The sequence below is a fragment of the Melanerpes formicivorus genome, unplaced genomic scaffold (assembly GCF_026170545.1).
Source record: "Melanerpes formicivorus ecotype bairdi unplaced genomic scaffold, bMelFor1.0.p_v2 SCAF_14, whole genome shotgun sequence".
In the NCBI taxonomy this organism is placed as follows: domain Eukaryota; kingdom Metazoa; phylum Chordata; class Aves; order Piciformes; family Picidae; genus Melanerpes; species Melanerpes formicivorus.
Window position 1 is genome coordinate 4,059,586 of NW_027142366.1, and position 21,961 is coordinate 4,081,546.

Genomic DNA, 21,961 nt, shown 5'->3' on the forward strand with positions numbered 1-21,961 from the left:
AATAAATAAATGCAAAAGGTCCATATGGACTGACTGCACATAGCAGAATGAGGCTTTTAAAACTCAAACACTGTACAAAGTTAAAAGTTTGCTTCTGATGGTTTGAAGTCTATTGTAGAATGTATTTTGATAAGTTCATATGAAATGGGAATAAACAAACCTCAAGAATGGAAGGAGGAGGCCTCCAATATGAGTGTTTTAAAAACTGAGATGCTGTTAGATGGCCTTAGTTAAAGGCTGGGACCTATTCATACCATTTCTGTAGCTTACCTCCATGTTTTCTTTCTTTGTTTTTTCACCCCATATGGCCAACAGAATGTAGAGGAGGAGGGGAAGGCAGCTGAGTAGGGGGGAAGGAACTAATAGTGGAAATTATTGCAAGAAAAATATTTGTCTTCTTCCACTGCGCCCTGAGGGTCACAGTTCTGAACACTATAGGGTGTAATTATTTAACTGGATGCCAAATGACACAAAGCATTCTATGCTAAAATAACCTGTTAAAAAAAAAGAGTTATTTAAAACATAGCAGAGGCATTAAAAAGTCATTTTGGAAAATATAATTATGCAAAGCACTAATATGCCTAATAATAGTATGTTAATTTAAAGCTTCTTTCCATGTAGCTGTAATACTTTGTCTACAGAAGTCAGAAAAGAACTTCAGACCAGCATCGGTAGAATCATAGAATCATAGAATTGGTAGGGTTGGAAGGGACCTCAAGGATCATCTAGTTCCAGGGACACCTCACACTAGATCAGGTTGCTCAGAGCCACATCTAGCCTGGCCTTAAAAACCTCCAAGGATAACAGGGCTGGTGAGAGGCCTTGAACACAAGCCCTATGAGGAGAGGCTGAGGGAGCTGGGATTGTTTAGCCTGGAGAAGAGGAGGCTCAGGGGTGACATGATTGCCCTCTACAACTACCTGAAAGGTGGTTGTAGCCAGGAAGGGGTTGGCCTCTTCTCCCAGGCAACCAGCACCAGAACAAGGGGACACAGTCTCAAGCTGAGCCAGGGGAGGTTTAGACTCGAGGTGAGGAGGAAGTTCTTCACTTGTCATTTGTCATTTGTCATTGGAATGTGCTGCCCAGGGAGGTGGTTGAGTCATCGACCCTGGAGGCGTTCAAGGGGAGATTGGACATGGCACTTGGTGCCATAGTCTAGGCATGGAGTCTGTGTTGATAGGTTGGACTCGATGATCCTCGAGGTCCTTTCCAACCTAAGTGATACTGTGATACTGTGTGACTTTAGAGGGATGTAACAGCATGAAGGCATTCAAAATCCCCAAGGTATCAGTCATTATGGGCAGCTCTTTACATGTCCAGCTCCTTCTACTTGTCAGCCTTCTATGTGAACTCAGAGTAGTTCTGTCTTGTGTTTTATTTTCCTTGAAGGAGCATCTGAGCAGGCATGCATACACACAGTCTATTCAGCATGTAGCCACTTCTCCAGAATTTCAAGGCAGCTGAGACTGCTGGATATCTGGAAAAGTGACTGAGCGCTGCAAATATGTATGAAATTGACATTTGCCTTTCACACACAATGTAAGATCTGACTGAATTATAAAGAGCCCATCTCTGGCAACTCAAATACTGGTTTGGGGAGCTCTTTCTTTTAAAGGCAGTCATGTCCTTAGAAGAGAACTAGATGTGGTCTTCCAATAAAGCACGAATAGCAGATGTTTTCTTTCTTTCCCGAGTTAGATTAATACCCATTTTATCACACATCAGTAGTTCCCACAGAACTCTTCTGGTAACCACACAGATATGGATGCTAACTAAATTCTGCTCAAGTGTGAGTGACAACTAGATTCACTGCACGTGTCTAGCACCAGCACTCACTAATTGCTGATAAAAAATGTGTGATATGCCATAATTTACCAAAGCACCAATGCCTAATCACTTCATGCCGCAATGAATTTCAAGTAAACATGAGTAGTTATGCCATTAATTCTAATAAAGTGACAGCTAACACTTACTCTACTGCAGTGAACATTTGCACAAAAGCCAGCTTAGCAGTATTTATGAAGTCCAGCAGTTCTATAGAAAGATATGTAGAACACCAAGAATTCTTGTAAGAGTTGTTCTAATGCGTGAGAAAATCATTTTCAGAGACAAGGATAAAACTACTCAGCTCTTTTTTATATATATACAATATGAAAACCTTGGTCTCATTTGCATTAAACCATCAGGACAGATACTAAATCATATCATTGCTCATTTATTAACCTAGCAACTTTTTTGCCCAGACTACATGTACACAGACTGACAGTGCCAGAGGAGCTAAGCTTCTTGTTATTACCCAGCTGGACTAGCACATGAGGACTTAAAACTTGGGAAGTAACATTAGCAGAAATCAGAATCCACCCTAGCAGAGAGGTCTAATTGCAAATCAATCTTGTGTTGTCTCACTGGCTGCTCCACTATTATTTTATATATGCATATATATATACACACACATATATATATGTGTGTGTGTGTATACACACATGTGTATATATATATATATATATAGAATAGAATTATTTAGGTTGGAAAAGACCTTTAAGATCACAGAGTCCAACCATTAACCCAGCACTGCCAAGTCCAGCACTAAACCATGTCCATTTAAAATACCTCCAGGGATGGTGACTCCACTACTTTACTGGGTAAGCATACAGCATATTGCAAGGAAAGACAGGAATCTGACTAAAACATCTCTTTGTCCACAGACTGAGTGTGAGACTAGAACTAAGAAGGATGGTGAAAGGTACCCGTAAAAGTATGTGAGAAATTTAACTCCACAGATACTTCAGGCCTGATTCTCTGAGATGCTAAGTAGTTGACAAAGACAACATTTAGGTAAGCAAGATGTTGTTCTGCATTCTTATCAGTACACACATACTAGACTACAGACCTTGTTTATTATCATCAAAGCCCTTTCAGAGGCCACAGCTCAGATATTTTACTGGTCAGGTTATTTTGAGGCTAAGAGAAATGCCAGTTCTGAAAGAAAAATACAGGGCATGCAAAATGAAAGTCAGCAGTCCTGCACAAAGATGATCATGCAACTCTGCAGGACTGGGCTATACCCTGCAATAACAGGCACCTGTGGTCACACTAAATTGCCAAACTCCTTAACGCACAAAACCAAAAGGAAACTAACGAACCATCAAGATAATGAAAAATTACTTCCTAAACTCAGAACTAGAAGAGACTTTTATAATGTTTTATGGTTCAAACTGAACCATATGTATATGGTGTGTGTATACACACACATACATACATATATATATATTATATATATATATATATATATATATATATATGAGAACAACAATTTGAACCTTACCTGGATCTGTGTAGAAGAATTAATAAGATTTGCAGCCTTCATGTTGTAACAGGCAGCTACCAACACCAGTATGCTGTAAATATGTTTCTTTGCTTTGGGATAGCTACATCTAGTACACAAAAGCTGAAAATTACACTCATGAGAAACCTGAATGGGACTGACAAGGCATCATTTTAATTATGATACATTTACATAGTGAATGCAATGTTGAATTATCAGCACTTCAAACTTTTGAGTTTGACATGACTGTCATTAACTCAGAATTCAAATGAAGATTCGGATAAATATGCATAAATATTTGACCCATTAAATGCTAATAATAAATCACATAAAATGAAAATAAGTCTGAGGAAGATTGCTATCAACACTGGTATAGATGAACTTGAAATACAGATGTAGGTCCTACGTAAGTGACTTTAAGATAAGCTTTCCTAACACACAAGCGTGAAATCTACCTTGCTTTGTTCATTGCTGTTTCATACTTGTGGATAAACAGGGCATTTCTCCTCTGAGTCACCTGAAATGTTTTTCTGCTGATGACTTCATTAAATAGCATCACCTGCCTATTTTATTAATTGAATTAAGGTAGACTCAAGTAACCTATTTACCCATTTCCATGCGTAGCAATGCTTCAAGTGGAATTGTAGCCTTGTTATATGGATAACAAGCACGAGCATAATTAGGTTGTGTGAACAGGAATCCCATACTATGGGGGGGGACTGTGTGGCTCCAGTGGTAGCACATAAGCCTTTCTTAATGGGAAGGTTGTGAGTTCAAGCCTGCAATGGGCAGGAGTATTCACACTGGGCAGCAGGGCTCTCCTTTTGCCTGCATCAGGAACAGTGTGGCCAGCAGGAGCAGGGAGGTCATTCTGCCCCTGTATACTGCACTGGTTAGGCCACACCTCGAGTACTGTGTCCAGTTCTGGGCCCCTCAGTTTAGGAAGGAGGTTGACTTGCTGGAACGATTCCAGAGAAGGGCAATGAAGTTGGTGAGGGGTTTGGAACACAAGCCCTATGAGGAAAGACTGAGGGAGCTGGGGTTGCTCAGCCTGGAGAAGAGGAGACTCAGGGGTGACCTTATCACTCTCTACAACTACCTGAAGGGAGGTTGTAGACAGGTGGATGATGGTCTCTTCTCCCAGGCACCCAGTACCAGAACAAGAGGACACAGTCTCAGGCTGCACCAGGGGAGGTTCAGGTTGGATGTTAGGAAGAAGTTCTATACAGAAAGAGTGATTGCACTATGGAATGGGCTGCCCGGGGAGGTGGTGGAGTCGCCGTCATTGAAGGTGTTCAGGAGGAGACTTGATGGGGTGCTTGGTGCCATGGGTTAGTTGTTTGGGTGGGTTGGATTGGTTGATGGGTTGGACACGATGATCTTGAAGGTCTCTTCCAACCTGGTTTGGTTTATTCTAATAAAGGTTTATTCTAAAGTTTTATTCTAATAAAGGAAGCACCTTCTCTTCATCTACACATTTCAAGAAGTTGCTGTTTAAAATATGTATTGTTTTCAAGAGGAAAAAAAAACACAGAAGACCACTCACTAGTTCCTAAAAGAGAACAATCTTGCACACTAGTTCCATGAGAGAAGATAGCACAAAACTTTCAAATATAATAATTATTATTATTTTATTCATAATAATTATTATTTTAAATGGTAATTATAATTATTATATAATAATTATTGTTGTTGTTGTTATTTTAAGATAAGTAGAAAGAATCTTATTTTCATTTTAAAATATGGCTTCATAAAAATGGCTCATGACAAAAGTAACTGTTTATGTTGAGAAACAACTTTAAGGAGACATGGGGAATCAGTTGATAGCATTTACCTTAAAATCTGATGTTTGAAGTGACATGTATTAGAGTGGGTTTTAAAAATAACTTCAGCTGCACCCTCTTTGACAACAAACCTGACTTCTTCGTGGCATTAAAAACAGTAAGAGGTGAAACACAGGAGTTATTGTTCTTATCTCTTGTCTCTTATCTAACATTTCTGAAAAACAATGCCTGGGATAATCTACCTTTAAACAACCTTTCTGATTATCTGTTGTGAACAAGGTCTTCCAGCACAATAACAACCCTGCTTCAGATAATGCCGGTGGCCCAGAAAATCTATTACAGGGTAAGAGAGGAATCTATTCTACATTTTGCACATAGAATCAGAAGTTCTAAACTATCACCTCAGTCTTTTGCTAGCAGTAGGCATTATTTGTAATACAATGCCGTGTAGGAGCATTCATCAGGGACTAGAGGCACATTGTGGTAGCAGGTCTATCAAGCTGGGACAAAAAGCTAAAGTAAATAGGGAAGAACAGTGAGACACGTAGGTGGGCACATGCAAACAATGAGCAGTCTTCATCGTGGCACAACAGTATTTCCTCTCCAGCAGCAGCTGAGCTGCTCTAAAAGTTTATTTTTTTCTGCAGGGAAAAAAAAAAAAAAAAGGGGGGGGGGGGGGGGCTTGAATACTTTAGGGGATGTATTTGTTCATGGATGGAGTTTCTTCTACACAATGGGAACAGCAGGGAAGAAAGAATGAGGGTGCTATTTTGCAAATACTATGTCAGCATGATAGGTTAGAATCCGAGGTTATTCAGCCTCTTGATGATGATGGAAAGGAAACAGTCTTGAACACTCTGCAAGAAAAGTTAGTTGTACCTCTGCATGCTCAGATTCAAGAGGGCTTAAAATTACACTGCTCAGTACAGACATTTAGAAATATCAGCAGAGAATTCCCCTTACCTCCTCCCACCCCCTTCAGTATTAGAGCAGCATGTCACTTGCCATGTGTTTCATGTTACAACAAGCGCATTATCTTTGAATTGCAAGTATGACAGAGCACCATACATTTCCTCTCCAATCACCACACATCATTTAGTTATTTCAGAACTATTTAGTCATGAATGTCCTCTGCACTTCTTGGCAGGTATGAAGTAAGAAATAACAGACATTCCCCAGTAAGGAAGATAATTCCCCAAGGTTGTAAGGAAGATAGCAATGCCTGAGCCTGTATTTAACACAAATGTTAGGTGAGCAAACAGCATGGGTACCTCCAAATGTGTTTTTTCTAAATGTGTAAACATTTGAAATATTTGCATTATGGTTCCATTATTTTCATAGTACCTTCCCTTAAAAGGGAACATTGCTGCCAAGTAGATCTCCTCTTCACTCAATACCAAAATCACACACCAAAGCCACAACATTCTCTGCTAATAAATATACTGAGTTAGAGAAATGGGGATCTGAGGATGAAAGCAGTGTCTACCAGATTGTCTGTTTCTTTGTGTCATCTCAACAGTTACAAACTTCCATTTGGGGTGGGACTATTTTGGCAACATATACTGGAGACATGTATCAACATTTCCTACTTTCTGGTCCAAGAGGGTTATACTCCACAAATGATTTTTTAGGTGACTTGTTAGACGCAGGAGTTTATTAGAAAAATATATGGCTTATGGCTTGAAAGACCATAAAGTGGTTTAAAGAGACCTAAGGGACAATGATTTATCTACCAGGATCAACTTTCTCTTCAGGCTGCCGCACTAGAGCATGGAAATGTGAAAAACAGGATTAAAGATTCAAGTTATCTGCTTAAAAACTGAAAATGCTTTCTCCTTTATCACAAATGACACTTCAAAAGTTATCTGGATGGTGTGACACAAGATTGTACAATCCACTTCCACATTTTGCATAAAGTGGTGTTAAGAGACTTCCTTTTATCAGAGTTGTTGGAGCTCATACCACCATTTTAACCTGCTGAATCTGCGTATTACATACAAATGGTCAAAAGTAATACCTTTGGGATTTGCAGCTTAAGTTATAAAGTTTTCTTTTGCAAGAAAAACTTATTGGTCCCCGGAACTGAAATCTAAGAGGATTAGGGGAATATTCATATTACCTAACTTTAGCACTTAACATAAAAGCTTAGGGAGACTTTCTCCAGGAAGACCCCATCTAATGGAGGGAGAAATTCACTGGAAGGGTTTTTCCAAGAATAAATGCAAGGTCTTCTAAAACACTCCTTTGAAGGCAATAACTTTTCTATTTTCTAGCCAGGAAGTGGCCTCCACAGGTTTATAAGAAGGGAGGCAGTGTGCACGCCCTTGTGTACGAGCAAAAGCCCTCAGACAATTTGAACCGATCTTAGTGGTGGCTGCAGGGTCATGCCCTGTCCATGCATTCCCATCACCTCTTTTGCATTGTCCCTGATGTTTGTGTGACCCCAGTTTGAGCTAGTTCAGGGAGCTAAACAGATAAAATTAGATTTAAAAACACTTCCCTTAAAAAGCCTAGATCTATGTTTTAATATTAGTAAGGGTGTCATTTGTATTACAACTCGGAGGCATTTCACAGCTAAACCATATGATTAGCAACAGACTGGTATATATTCTAGCAACAGATTTAGCATTTTTCATACAAAGGGCTGAACAACAACAAAAAAATCTCTCAGTAAACCAAACCTAGTAATGCTGTAGATACAGTATATAAATACTGTGTATGACTAGAAGCCAAGAATTGGTACAGTGAATAGATCTTACAAAACCAGACAGATATATTTAAAAGGAATTAAGCAAGTATGCACATGGAAATAAAAGGTTCTTTCCTCCTCAGCCATGTAACCCCTTGAATGCTGTAAATGCTACATGACCTGCTTCCTAGAGAACCTGTTGGAAGTTTAGGGCTGTGACATTTCAAAGACCATGCCCACAAAGGAATTGAAAAGTTTTGTTTACATGAGAAAAACTTCATTGCATGTACTTAACACCTATTTATAACCAATAAACAGAGAAAACAACCTACTTCCCACAAGAAATAACATCAACTACCACACATCTCGAGTTTAATAAATTGAGCTAGGCTACATGTGAGGCCACTGAGCAGAAAAGTCCCAGGGAATGAAAATGACAAAATTGTCTGAAATGGTCTGTAACAGGACCAACATCAGCACTGGCAGCATAAACTCCAGAAACCAACTTCTTCAGGAAGAGACCTTTCATGGAGTTACATTTTTGTTCTGCATGAGCTATAGGGGTGGTGAAGGGTCAGCTTTGAGACACGGGGAGTGAAGAGACTTTATTCACTAGAAAAGGCACACTCAGTAGTAAGAGATAGAAACCCCGTCTCACTAATCACCTGCTTTCCAGCTGTAATAACTGTGAGTAGCCTAGTCAAATGCCACAATATAGCTGCTAACAGTTCTTCCTTTAGTCCACACAAAAGTCATTTTATGCTGAACTTGAAAGATTTGGAGTAATTGAAAGATGGAGCCGAGCACTGACAAGCAAACAAAATACTGACAACTATTCAGTGAGCAGTATTCAGACTCGGTTCTGACTAATGTAGACTGCAAAGTAATATGTATTTAAACTGTGGCATAATGCACATGCACCCAGAATTCAGATTCACAGTATCACAGTATCACAGTATAACTAAGGTTGGAAGAGACCTCAAGGATCATCGAGTCCAACCTATCAACACAGACCTCATGACTAGACCATGGCACCAAGAGCCACATCCAATCTCCTCCTGAACACCTCCAGGGACGGTGACTCCACCACCTCCCTGGGCAGCACATTCCAATGACGAACGACTCGCTCGGTGAAGAACGTTCTCCTCACCTCGAGTCTAAACCTCCCCTGGTGCAGCTTGAGACTGTGTCCCCTTGTTCTGGTATGTTGGAGATGCTACCTTAGTTCTGTCATTTTCTAAACTCTGCACACAAATGTTAAAACATCAACAAATCATTACTTTGTTCATAAAAAAACCCAACTATTTAAACACTTTATGCATGTACATATGCAGAAAGAGGAAGAAAGGTTTATTTCTGCAACGAACTCGGCATGAATAAGGCTTTGCACCAGGAGGAATCTAATTGCCTCCAGCCTGCCCCCAGATTGAGTGCAACAAAAAGCCCATTCAGAATGTGATGTTCAGGTATAGAACGTTGCTAAATTTATGGGTATCTTTTATTTGAATCAAGGTGCATTCAGGACTTGTGTTGATAAGAACCATAAAACAACTATCAAAAAACATTTAAACAAAAAACCTCCCTCTGAGGTATGTAAGAGCCCAAGTCTTTCACTTAACAGTTTCCTAACCATTTACTTCAAGATTGCTTACTATCAAGAAGATTGTTTCTGTGGCTTGTTTAATCAGATAGGAAATCTTTAAGGTATTTGTTATTCCATATATGTCACAGAGATGACAGAAACTTCCAAAACAACCTATCAAGGACTATGAGCCCTGAACACAGATTGCCTTCTGTTCCTAAGTGATGTGAAATTCACACAACCTAACTGCTACAACCTCTCTCTTCATACCTAGGTCATTCCTGGTCTAAGCAACTTCTGGTAATGGATGAAAACAACCTTGATAAGCACCTATTACATATGGTCTTCCTTCACTTCTAATAGTACTGTTACACTGCAGTCTTCAGAAACTGTCTGAAACATGTTCAACCTACTTTGAGAAGTCTTGAGAATAAGTAATTTATCAGCACAATGCAAGCATATAAACCAAACCCAAATTCACCATGGCAGAGCTAGAAGTAACATGATATGGCCATGGAGAAAGCCAACCCTCTCTACACCATTACTATTTAGATAAGGCTCATTCCTACTGTTCCAAATCCATTTTTTAATTATCATTATACACACAAAGAATTCACCTGTTTAAAAACAAGCACATACTTGAAACGTCCATCTAAAGAAAAGGAGCACAAGAGGTAAATCCAATACAAATTAATGAGTTTCCAATAAACAGTTGCAGAATCTCTTGGAATTAGGAATGCATCATTCTGCATTTCATTCAGAATGCTTTCCACTCTTCAATAAGTATTGCCCTCACATTTAACTGTCCTTTTGTCCTTCCAACAATTAAATACTCTGTGCAAGTTGCTTATCGTCTCTGGATCTAATGTAGTTTGAAATTTGCTTGAACACCACTTCCTGCACTGATTGCATTTATACATTACATCAGATCAAATATTTGAATTTTAGGAGTTGAGCCCCAGAAACATTTTCTTCTGTCTTCCATGCCACAGCATCTGTCAAGTCCTAAGAGATATCAATACCACCTTAAATGCACATTCAGGTACCTGGAGAATTCTGAACTATGGATTTGATCAAGTAACATAAAAAGATTACACTTCCATTGCTGTAAAACTGAAAAAAAAAGAAGTAAATCAGATCAGCTTCTCTTCATATTTAAAGATACCCATCTCCTGCTAGAGAAGCTTAAAGCTTTGCATTGCTTTTATCAGTTTTACAATCATTCTGAACATCAGCCATCAAACCAAAGAAATATGTTTTCTAAGTATTCTTTCACTGTCAACAAAAAAAAGACATTGAGAAGGTACTTAAATCCATTTAGATACATGTAGAGTAGCCTCTGGCAACTTCCAACCTATTTAAATAAGCAGAATTTTTTCTATTTCCATAAAAAAAATATTCTCTATTTTAGTAAACATTTTGTATGTCAGCAGGCATCAGTGTTTGTTAATCTCATACCTAACTAATAAATTCCAATTCTGCAATGAGTTCATAGAATCATAGAATTGTTAGGGTTGGAAGGGACCTCAAGGATCATCTAGTTCCAACCCCCCTGCCATGGACACCTCACACTAGATCAGGTTGCCCAGAGCCACAGCCAGCCTAGCTTTAAAAACCTCCAGGGGTGAGGCTTCCACTATCTCCCCAGGCTACATGTTCCAGTGTCTCACCACCCTCATGGTGAAGAACTTCTTCCTAACATCCAATCTGAGTCTACCCATTTCTATTTTTTTCCCATTCCCCCTAGTCTTATCACTACCTGACACCCTAAAGAGTTCTGTGTACCCAACAGGCCTATGCCCAGGCATGTTAGATCACTGAGCTAGAGGTCACTGCAGGATAATGTTCTTCCAAGTACAGTAGCAAGTTACTGGGTGGAAGTGACTCACTTCTACCATCGCCTTGTAAATTCTAATTTGATAATTATAGTGATTATCAATTAGCATCTCATCACTATCTGATGACAGACAATGACTTGAGGCTAACTAGCACCTAATGCTCAAATTTAGCAAGAAATGCCATGAGAAGAGGCATCATGGCAGAGCCTAGCAGGCATGAAGAACTGAGTAAACAAAGAAACGTACAACACTTTTCAGGCTCTTACAGGCTGATTCTTCTGACAAGCTTCCCATTTACAGATGTATCAGTGTAGAAACCCTGGTGAGACACACATCCAGTCTGCAAGGCATGTGTGCAGCTCTGCAGCCATCACAGAGAGCACCCTTCTAGGGCTCTGAGTTCACGGGACAGGCCGCAACCATTGCCACTGGTATCTCTCCTCCATCCAGAAAATCACTCCTATGCTGAGAAAGCCAGCACTAGCAATACTAAAGTTTGAAGAGAGTGCTTCACTATTCAGTACAATAGCCTCCTGTATGTTTCATAACAATTAAACTCGCTTTGAGAAGGGAGAAGAAATCAAATAAATCACTAAATCTAATTATGGAACACGACTACCGGAAGACAGAAGAGCTGAGGAGCTAAGTACAAAACGAATTTACAAGTGGTTTTGTCTGCAGTTCACCTCTGGACCCACTTGCACATGGATGACCACTCAAGTCTACAGAACATTTGGCCAACCTGTTGCAGCTTCCAACCTTTTCCTCCATTCATCTTACAGCATAAGATGCTTAATCTCAAAGACATTATCTAATCTGTTTCCTATGAACTAAGAACCTGCATTTTAGTATGCCTCAAATATTTCTACATCTTTAATGCTGAAATAGTTATTAGAGAAACATTAGCTCATCACAGCATACTATTATGATTCATTCAAAATAGCTGAGGCTCATATATTTAGAATGTTCACTGTTTTTTTTTTATCAAGTAAAAAGGACTGGAGCCATGTAATTCTCTCATGCATATGACCACATCATTCCATTAAAAACTTTCTGCAGCAGAATTTCCATTTTCATGAAGGACTTTAACAAAAATTGTCATCTCCTCTCTAAAGTAAATTTTTGCATGAAAATGATGAATGCATTAGAATCCATTAGAATTCAGAGTGCAGAAAGAACTGTAAGTTATAAATTAATACAAGTTTTGTGATAACCCAAGAGAAGCACTCTGCTCCATTAAGACTTCCATGCTGGTTTACGTGTCAAAGAATTCCAGAGGACTAACTGAAAACTGCATTTTGTGCATTGATATAAAAATTAAAACATCCCTTGTTTCTGTGCTACAGAATTTCCTTGCTCTGTGTCTTCTGAACTCAATGCCTTTATCTGCATCAATATTTCTTAGAAATAATGTATCTTATTCTCTTCGCTTCCCCTCCCCCTCTTGAATGCTGATAAGAAAAACTTAACTTGGTGGTAGGAGTTTTCTTCAGGACAGTTTGTAAACACTGCATAAGCCCCTGAGAGAAACATTACCTAACACTGATACTACTGCAAATGCTTAGTAATCTGAAATGTGCCACTGAAAAAAATTTCCATACTGTGTGCTAAACAAGAGTTCCAAATCACTTTTTAATCCCACCCAATAGCTAGTTTGCTACTAAACCACCAAAAACTGTCTTCCATGGCATCTGAAATGATGCCTGGGTCACTTAAAACTGCCTTATATGAAAATATTTGAATTTTTAATGTAAACAGTAAGAATCATCAGCATTTGTCTTCCAAAAGGAAGCATCACATTGGCATCTATCTATTGGGGGGGGGGGGGGGGAGACGACGACAATAAAAAGAAAGAGGGGGTGCATGAATTTGAACTTGCAGAGTGAATTATTTCAGGTATGTCTTGTTTCAGAACAACAATACCCTGTTAGGGCTTGCAGGCCTCAGCATAAGTAGTTTGTGAGTAACGATGACAGCATAAACAAAGCACTGAGAAAGGTTTATGAGGGAGGAGTCCATTATTAAACACTGGATTGAAACTCTTTTGTATCCTGCGGCTCCAAACTTTCCAAGGATGCAGCAGTAAACCCTGAGGAGACAAACTACAGCAGACTTGGCTTGTAACCCCTCTTCCTCTGCACACAAACCCATCCAGTTATTAAAACTGAATGCACCGTTGTTCCCTATGAAATACTTGAAAACAAAGATCTAAAACACAAAGACCATTCCCCTTCATAGAGCATTAACTTCCGCTTTTAATAACTAACTCATGGGCCCACACGACACAGTTCTGCATTGTCCAACACATACCACTTCAGGCAGACAATGCACACAGCAATAAAACTCAACCCAGCAAAGAAAAGTGAAAGCTGCGCTTGTTCAGTGTGTTATTTGGCGCAGCCAACTGTAATGCCTCTGCCTGCCATTGATTGTTTACTCTGTCAAAGGATTATTAAGAATTAGGCTACATTTGGCAATTTTTTGAGAAGGGAATTTACATGCAAAGTGACTGACACTTGATATTTAAAGTCTATTGGTCGACTCTGACCCTTCGTTTACAAGTGACTCATTTGACTGCCAGGAGCTCTGATGTGGAAACGCTCAGATACGAATCAATTGCAGTTTTTGTCTCGGGTAAATGTTACTTGGCAATCCAAAAGCAACGAACAATGCTCGAAACGAGGTTCACATAGAATAGTACTCGTATGTTTAAAGAATTCCTTTGACATGCCTGATTTAGTTCTGGTCGGCGGATTTATGACTCCCCTTCTCCCAATAACTTATCTCAGTGCACAGTGTTTTTAAACACACACACACAGAGACACACACACACACAGACATCCAGCAGTTAACTCTTTTGCTGCCTGAAAGAACAGAAATGTAAGGATGTATTAAGTAAATTTTTACAAGCCGTTTTGGTCCTGGTAGGGCTTTTGATTCTCTGTGGGATGTTGGGATAGGGGAAGGATAGGATGAGAGGGAGAGAAACATGTAGATGCAGTTTGCAAATCCCTAGTCCATAAAGAAACGATTGTATGCAAGAAACGACCATTCCTACATGAAATCAGCTCACTGTGAATTCTGCAGTTTACCTCTGATAAGGATGAAGTAGAAGGGTTTCTCTGTAACCGAGCGAGAATCCCTTCCTCTCAGAAAGCAGATGCAGCAATGCTATAAACAAAAAACGTCTCTAGCCCTACCTTGTGCCAGTGCTTGCAACATGTGGAGCTGAAGCAACAGAAACGCCCACCATCCCCGACAGAAGATGAAACAGAAGTTTAACTTTATCATCATTCCGCCTCGCCTGCTATTCCTTCGGGCAATGATTTCGCGATCCACCTTCTTTTCAACCGTTATTGCCTCACTGATCCCCATCCGATCCTTGTGCCTGCCACTCCTGACAGCGCTCCGGTCATTGCTCATTCCGCACCCCGCAGCCCGGCGCTCTGCGGTGGGGTGGGCATATCGCCCGCTGCCTTTGCCCCGGAGTTTGGGGGGAGCTGAAGCCCCCACTTCACAGGAAAAGCGGGCTCCTTGATTTGTGCTCACTTTGCATGCCACCCGAAAGCAGCCCTCCGTGTGCCTCCCGGTACGACCATCGCCACCTAAGTCAGTATTTCTCGTGGAGGTATTGATTGCACCAAAACAACCAGTCAGAAATGTGAAACACATGTTTCTCTGCACTGTCACATCCAATGCCTTCAGCAGAGAGGGACTAAGTTTATGGGCGTCAGTATTTCAGTAAATCCGGATCCTTCAGCACATCGCTAACAGAAACAGAAAGAGACTGATCCATCTTAGCCACCAGCAGACAATCCAAAGAGTACCTTTCATACCGCAACGATGATGGAAACTGTTACCCCCTCGGCTTTCATGAAGCGTGGTGAGTTTTCCAGCATGTGTCCCATTCTCCTGCAAAACCCCTTGCGACAGAAGTGTTAAATTCTCGTAGAAGGTAAAAAAAAAAAAAAGGGGGAAACAAAAACCACCAACCAAAAAAAAAAAACCCAACACAACCCCCACAAAAAAATCAAACCAAAACAAACCACCAAACTAATTGAAAGTGTCTCGCAATTCCTTGCACTAAGGATTTACTTCAGACAATTTCAAGATTAGCCATGCAGACAGGGTAGTCTCCAGATATCCCTGCAAAGCTCTGCATAGTTTATATTAATCCGATTTTCCTTTGGATACAAATCTGTACCGTCAATAGAAGGGTTTGAAGGGTCCTCGAGCAGGTAAATTGAGCAGCTCTGGCTGTGACTCCAGCTCGCTGTGCAGTCAGCCACAGGCCAGTGCCGATGTCACTTGAACTCTCACGTCCAGCCGGAGGTAGGGAAAACCTCAGTTGATCACATCTCCCTCCTTCTCGAAGACTGGTGCTGAGCTGTCTCTTGCAGGGAGATCACAAAAATCACCTCTAACATGTAAAGCGCTCTGCTCCTGGCCGGCTGTGGACGCAGCAACGAAACAAACCCTCAGCTGAATAGTGTCCGGGGCGGGGGGGCGGGAGAGAAAATCTCCCCAAACAAACAGCAGTAAGGTGAAATCCTTCCAGCTTAGTCTAGATGGACTCCTGCTTTCCTTGTTTATGCAGCCCAGGGATCCTGATTCTTCCTTTGAGCGTCTCTCCCCAACAGAAGCTGTAAACACAAGAGGGAAAGCGCAATCACAACAGCAGCAGCGGCGGCAATAAAACCCTATATATATATATTAAAAAAGGAAAAAAGGAAAAAAAAAAGGCAAAGCGCTGAAGGTTTCACATTTGAACAATGCATGGGGTATTGTTTCAACCCCGCCTTCTGTAAAGGGGAAAGTTTCTTGGGAGATTCCCTCCCCCCTTCCCTTATAAAGCAGAAAGGATAAGAGTAGTTATAAAAGAAGTGCACCCGGGATACACGCAAGTTAAAAACAAAGCACCTAAGAGCGAAGTTAATGAAACAAAAATCCTATCAGCTATCCACCCTCCTCCCCCGAAAGCCAGCCTGAACTTTTCTCGCCTCCCCTCCTCACCAGCACGGGTTTAAACCCTCCCCTGGAAGCCGGCTCGTACTTCACCCCCATCCCTCCCGGACTCCCACCTCTCCGTCTCCGCCCAGCGTCCTCGCTCCCCCTCTCACCTCCCTCCAAAGCGGCAGACACGCTCCCCGCCCCGGCTGCTGCGCCTGCTGGCTCACCTCCCGTCTCCCTTCATGTCTCTCCACATCCCGCCCCGCACACACGCCGTGCCTCATCCCACTTTCCCCTGACCTACAGCTCAGTGGGGTTGGGGCTGTGGGGAGGGCACTTCCTCCACGAGGCTGGGGAGGGAGGGAGCTTCTGGATGGGGATGGGGATGGGGATGGGGAGGGTACATGTGTGTAACTGTCAGGACTGGGGGTGGGGGGACGATCTTTCAACACAGGTTTGTCCGCCGGCTCTCCACAGTCGCCGGATGAAGAGGGCCCCCCAGCACGCGCGCACAGCCGCGCGCACAGGCACGCGCACAGGCACGCGCGCTGCCCGGCAGCCAGCGCGGGACCTGCCCGCCGCTGCCGCGCGAACACTTCTTCGCTCCTCCCTCCAGGCCGTTGATAGGGCAGCAGGAGCGCGCGCGCGGAGGCCGAGGTGGTGCGGGGCGGACGCGCGTAGGAGCCGCGATCGCGCGCGGCGAGAGGCAGCTCGTCCCGCGCGCTCGCGGGCCTGCTGCGGGGACGCGTCCCCGGGGGGGAGCCCGTTCCGCGCGCGTGCGCGCCGTGCCGAACGTTCTCCCGCGCTCGCGGCGCCCCCTAGGCTCGTGCCGCGCCGCCGCCGCCGCTGCCTCTGCCGCTGTCGCTGCCTTGGCGGCGGTGACTGCTGCTGGCAGGGGGCACGCCAGGCACGCCCAGGAAGGCTGGGGTGCGGCTGCCTCGGCTGGTGCGTTCCCAGCAGCTATTCTTTTTGTTAGCAAACGAGGGAAATTAGGAGGTGTATGATAAAGTCAGCGAGCCCGGAGGTACGAATTAACCCCCCCATCCAATCTCCTGTCCTTTGTGTGGTGTGTGTAGTTCAGCCCGCGAGCTTGGCAGGGCTGCAAAGTTTCTGAGCTCGGTGCGGTTTTATTGACTGAGTTTAGGGAGTGTTTGAGCTGAAGATTGGCAGCCTGCTGCTTCTCACTCTTCCTCTTTGACAAGCTGTCTCTTACGATAGAGTCATGCAGGCAATCACGGTAAATTATCACATCTAATCAAGGTCATTTTGGGGGTTATTAGTGGCTGGCATGACGGGTTTCTGATGTTATTTAAGAAAGCACCTTTCTTTGGTATTTTAAGGCATTAAAATGATAAAGTGCCTTCGTTGCTTCCACACCACCCTGGTACGTGTGACAGCGTTTATGTGTGCTTTGGTGATGTCCACCTTGTGCGTGTGACACAAGCACCTCCACTGCACCCACTTCTAGCCCAGCCATCGAATCCACAAGAAGTACCAGCTGGTTTTCCTCTTGACTCTCCCTTCGTGTCTCACTGGCAAATCTTGTCTGCCAGATTCTCACCTACACTGGTGCCTGTTTCTTCTAGTATCTAACGCATCATTAAGGTTTGCAACATCCATTTTCTGCTCTTCCCTCTGTGCAAAAGCACGTTGTTCCTAGCCTCAAGAAGTTGCTGTAGTTAAATTCTTCCCATGCTGTGTCGCCTTCGCCTGGTAACTACAAGATAGAAGACGTACTTCAACAGCCATCTCTTCAGTGTAAATGGTGATTCTGTTGTATCTCTCACACCACGCTTTTCCTTTTCCTGTGCGTAGGCCACATGAATAATTATCTGCAGATATGAGGACCCAGTGCTTATGATTTTCCCCTCAATATGTCCATTTTTGAGAACAATGCAAAGTGAACCCAGGTTGTACTCGGCTGTATGGAGAGATGACCTCAAGGAAGTAACAATCTGTAGCTCCCATTGTGCCATTAACGGTAGTTAATTTACTGCAGCATTTTATTTAACTACTAATTTTGGGTGGGACTGATTTACCCTGAACTGGAAATGGGAAGTCTGTTTCATTGTGTGTGTGGTGGTTAGTTTTTGTAAGTCCTATCAACAAAAGAGGATAGGGTTGCTGATGGAAATTTTAGTTTAAGATTTAGTATCATAGTATCAGTCAGGGTTGGAAGGGACCACAAGGATCAGCTAGTTCCAGTCCCCCTGCCATGGGCAGGGACACCCCACACTAGATCAGGCTGGCCAAAGCCTCATCCAGCCTGGTCTTAAACACCACCAGGGATGGGGCCTCAACCACCTCCCTGGACAACCCATTCCAGGGTTTTACCACTTTGGTGGTGAAGAACTTCCTCCTCACGTCCAGCCTGAATCTCCCCACCTCCAGCTTCATTCCATTCCCCCTAGTCCTATCACTACCTGAGATCCTGAACAGTCCCTCCCCAGCCTTCTTGTAGGCCCCCTTCAGATACTGTAGGGCCACAATTAGGTCAATTTCAAGCTCATTGAAATTCACCATTTCAAGCTCAGCTTGATCTCTGAGAAACTACTTGGTGCCTCCTTAAACATTCTGAGGGAGGTAATTTGTAGTGGTCATGTTATTATTGTTTACAGTCTGCTGAAAGAGCCATTGTCAAACTGTTACATTACAAACCCAAGATGCTACAAAAGTGCTAATTTCTTTTACCTTGTTGAATGTTACTGAAAGCTTGTTTCCTTTTGAAACTGACATGTTTTCCTCTAGCACTTTCAATGTGCAAACAGGAAAAAAGGAAACTAACCTGTTTTCATCTTTCACGCCTGGATTTTTTTTTTTTAAAGCTATTTAAATGTGGTCGTGTCTTTTGTAGTAGCCAGCTCCATATCCTGGGTGAAATATGTTCAGTTTGTTATTTCCTTATATTTAACAGGAATATGTTTGACAGGTCATAGAGGACAACATTTGTAATGGGTTTTCTTCTTTTTCCCTTGGTTGCAATAACTGCACACAATAGTGTTCCAAAGAGAAAAACAACCAAATAATCAGAAGTCTTGTTATCTAGTAAAAACATTTCATCATTTTACTGTCTCTCTTCTGTACTTTCTTCTTCACTCTTCTGCACTTGCTTCTTCACTCTTCTGCATGCATGTATCAGGTGAGGAACTTAACTGTTAAACACACAGCAAGACAACTAGTAGCACAGTTCTTCCACCTGAAAAAGCAGAAAGAAATAATCTGATGCTCATAAAGACATCAAGAAAGGAGAGAAAGGGTTTTCAGGAATTTTAAAAGAAAGGAAGAAATAATTTAGTCAGTTTCATCTAAAGGTGAAGCAAAATGAGTTTAAAGAGGTTTTTTTCCTAATGGCTGCGTTCTGCGCTGAGGTGCAAATGCAGTAAGTCTTTGAAGGGCACAGACTTTCATATAATTGGTAGAGAATGGTGGGACATTTTATTTACCTAAGTGGTGAGACAGTAGGCAAAAGAGAAAGGAATAGAAAGGTCTGCTACTCAAGATAGGCCACTTAGTGAAAGACAGCTTTCTAGGCAAGAAAATGGAATCATGCAACTACTTCCAGAGAAATATGTCACTAATGTTGTATGGCCTTAATTTTCACATTCCTTTTACAAGACTTTGTATCATCCAGGATATAGCATACAACTCTTTCTAACATTTGGAGCTAGCTAAACTCCTTTAGAGAGAGCATTCTCCAGCAGAAATAATTTTACATGCCTTTTTGAGAGACGCAGCAGGTTGCTTTCATCTTGTGTACCTCCTGCTTACAGTCATCAATGGGTGGTGCCCAGCTGGGGTATAGACTGCACCAAATGTGAACTTTTTTTCATGCAGGTAATCGCTATGGTTTGCTTGCCTATTTCAGTCCTGTAAGCCAATTAATTATCCTGTATTTGTTCTTCTACCAAACAATAAAGAGGTCACTGATTAATCTTGATTTATGCTATATTTCCACCAGTGCACTTTCTTGGATGATGACTTACTCTACCTGAAAAGCTCAAGTGGTAAAGAAAAAAACCAAACCCTTTGAAAATTAAATGTTGAGACACATGAAGACTTTAACTATTGCAACCTACAAGTTAATATTCTAGCAAGATCTTCACCATAAGTGATGTAGAACAATTAATAGTGTCTTAGATAGAAGAGTTTGCTGTAAAAATACAGATAATGTGGGTACCCTGAAAGCACAATTTGGTGGTTTGTTCCTATGCTTCCATTTTTTTTTCACTGAAAAACAAAGTGCAAGCACCACCACTAAAGTGCATTGACTACCACATGGTTGTCCCAGAAGATTTTTATATTGCCTTTCCCTTTCTCCCAAGGGGAACAGAGCTTGAGAAGACAAAGACTATGTGAGTGGAAAGTAAGGTACTTTCAAATGGGATTGGGTTTCAGCTTACTGAATCATCCTGAATGCAGTAAACTACTGGGAGGAGCTAAAATCTTCCTTAACAGGGGTATATTCCCAAGGGTCACTAGCCAGCTGCTTTGCTTTTATGGTGTAAATATGCTTCTACATCAAGAAACCATAGAAGAGAAGACAAAAGAAATATCATATTACATAGCTGGAAGTCTCAGGGGAGACATTAAACAATGACTTCACCCCACTTCTGGAAGTATCTTCTGCAGTGAATAGTGTTGCAAGAACAAAAATACCTTAAACAAAACAAAAATACATTAAATTTACTGGGCTTAAATAGCTTAATATCGTGTCAGTTATAAAGCTCCCCAAAACAAACCGAATGACAGATTTTTGCTTTCTCTGTGTAGTTTGAATTTACATAAAAGAAATTAGAATTGGATTTATATACCTCTTAGGTCTGATTTTAAATTCAGAATTGCTAGCAAATTCAGAGTTAAACTCCTTCACTTGCTGCTTAATATGATTGTGCTTGGGAGTCCAGGAACAGACAAGGTACAGTTCTAAGGCACAGTGGTAGAAGTTGAGGGACAGGGTGAATAGATTTGAATGTTTCACAGCTTTCATGAGTCTTAAGATACCCTGATAGAGCAGTAGCACAGCTGTGTTTATGTTCAAATACAGTGAAGCTGCTATGGACAATGTCTGTGCAGTTAGGAGAAGGGGCTAGTGTAGTTTCTGAATTATCCCAAAGTACAATAGACTTTCCTATTTAGCCATTAGAAGAAATTCACAATGACCTCGCCACGTTGCCCTGCTGTGTTTTATGGAGTAGAGAGTTAGCGAAGTAACATAAAGGATCAAGACAACAGGTTCTGCGTTTTTGAAATGTAGGCGTTTGAAAACATCCTTAGAGCCTCCCAGAGGAAGACTACAGGGGCTGTAATGATTCTCCTCCAGACAAGTTTGGCTAGAGTGTAGAGAGAGATCTTATTTTAAGAAGTCTGTGTCTTCAAACACCAGCTGGTCTGGCTATCCAGCCATGGGTTGCAGGGATCGCCCTTTCATGATTCAGATGACGCCTCAGGGATAAGTGACCTGAGCGCTTTGAGGAATGTCTGAAATTGCCCCATAAATAGTAGGGAGGACTTTGGACAAAGACTAAATCTTTCGGCTGTACCTAACCTTTCACTTCCGAGTGCCATCATGGTAACTTGCTGAACCTTCTAGCTGATCAGTGAAAAAACAAGTGGCACCTGAGACCTTAAGAACAGAGGAAATCTACTCATTTACAACTGAAATTTACTACTGAAATGCATTAATGCATCAGCTTACACTTGATCATACTGGGTAGAAGACTTCCAGAGAATACCATTAGGCTAGAGGGAGTGTGGTGTTAGCTGCCTTTTTGTTCTCTTTTATTTTTACACTCC

General features: G+C 41.8%; 1 protein-coding gene across 3 annotated transcripts in view; it reads right to left on the reverse strand.

The window, feature by feature from the left end:
• SDK1 (sidekick cell adhesion molecule 1) overlaps positions 1–16,481 on the reverse strand; it is a 465,152-nt gene extending 448,671 nt beyond the window's left edge. For 2 of the 3 annotated variants that reach the window (XM_068146645.1, XM_068146643.1), the window contains exons 1-2: positions 16,232–16,299; positions 14,419–15,861 (exon numbers count right to left, since the gene is read on the reverse strand). In XM_068146645.1, coding sequence (XP_068002746.1) covers positions 14,419–14,890 — 472 coding nt within the window. In that variant the 5' untranslated portion in view covers positions 14,891–15,861; positions 16,232–16,299. Of the gene's footprint in view, positions 1–14,418; positions 15,862–16,231; positions 16,300–16,338 lie in introns of those variants that run through there. The other variant, XM_068146644.1, reaches the window with a different exon arrangement.
• Positions 16,482–21,961: the final 5,480 nt, after the last annotated feature.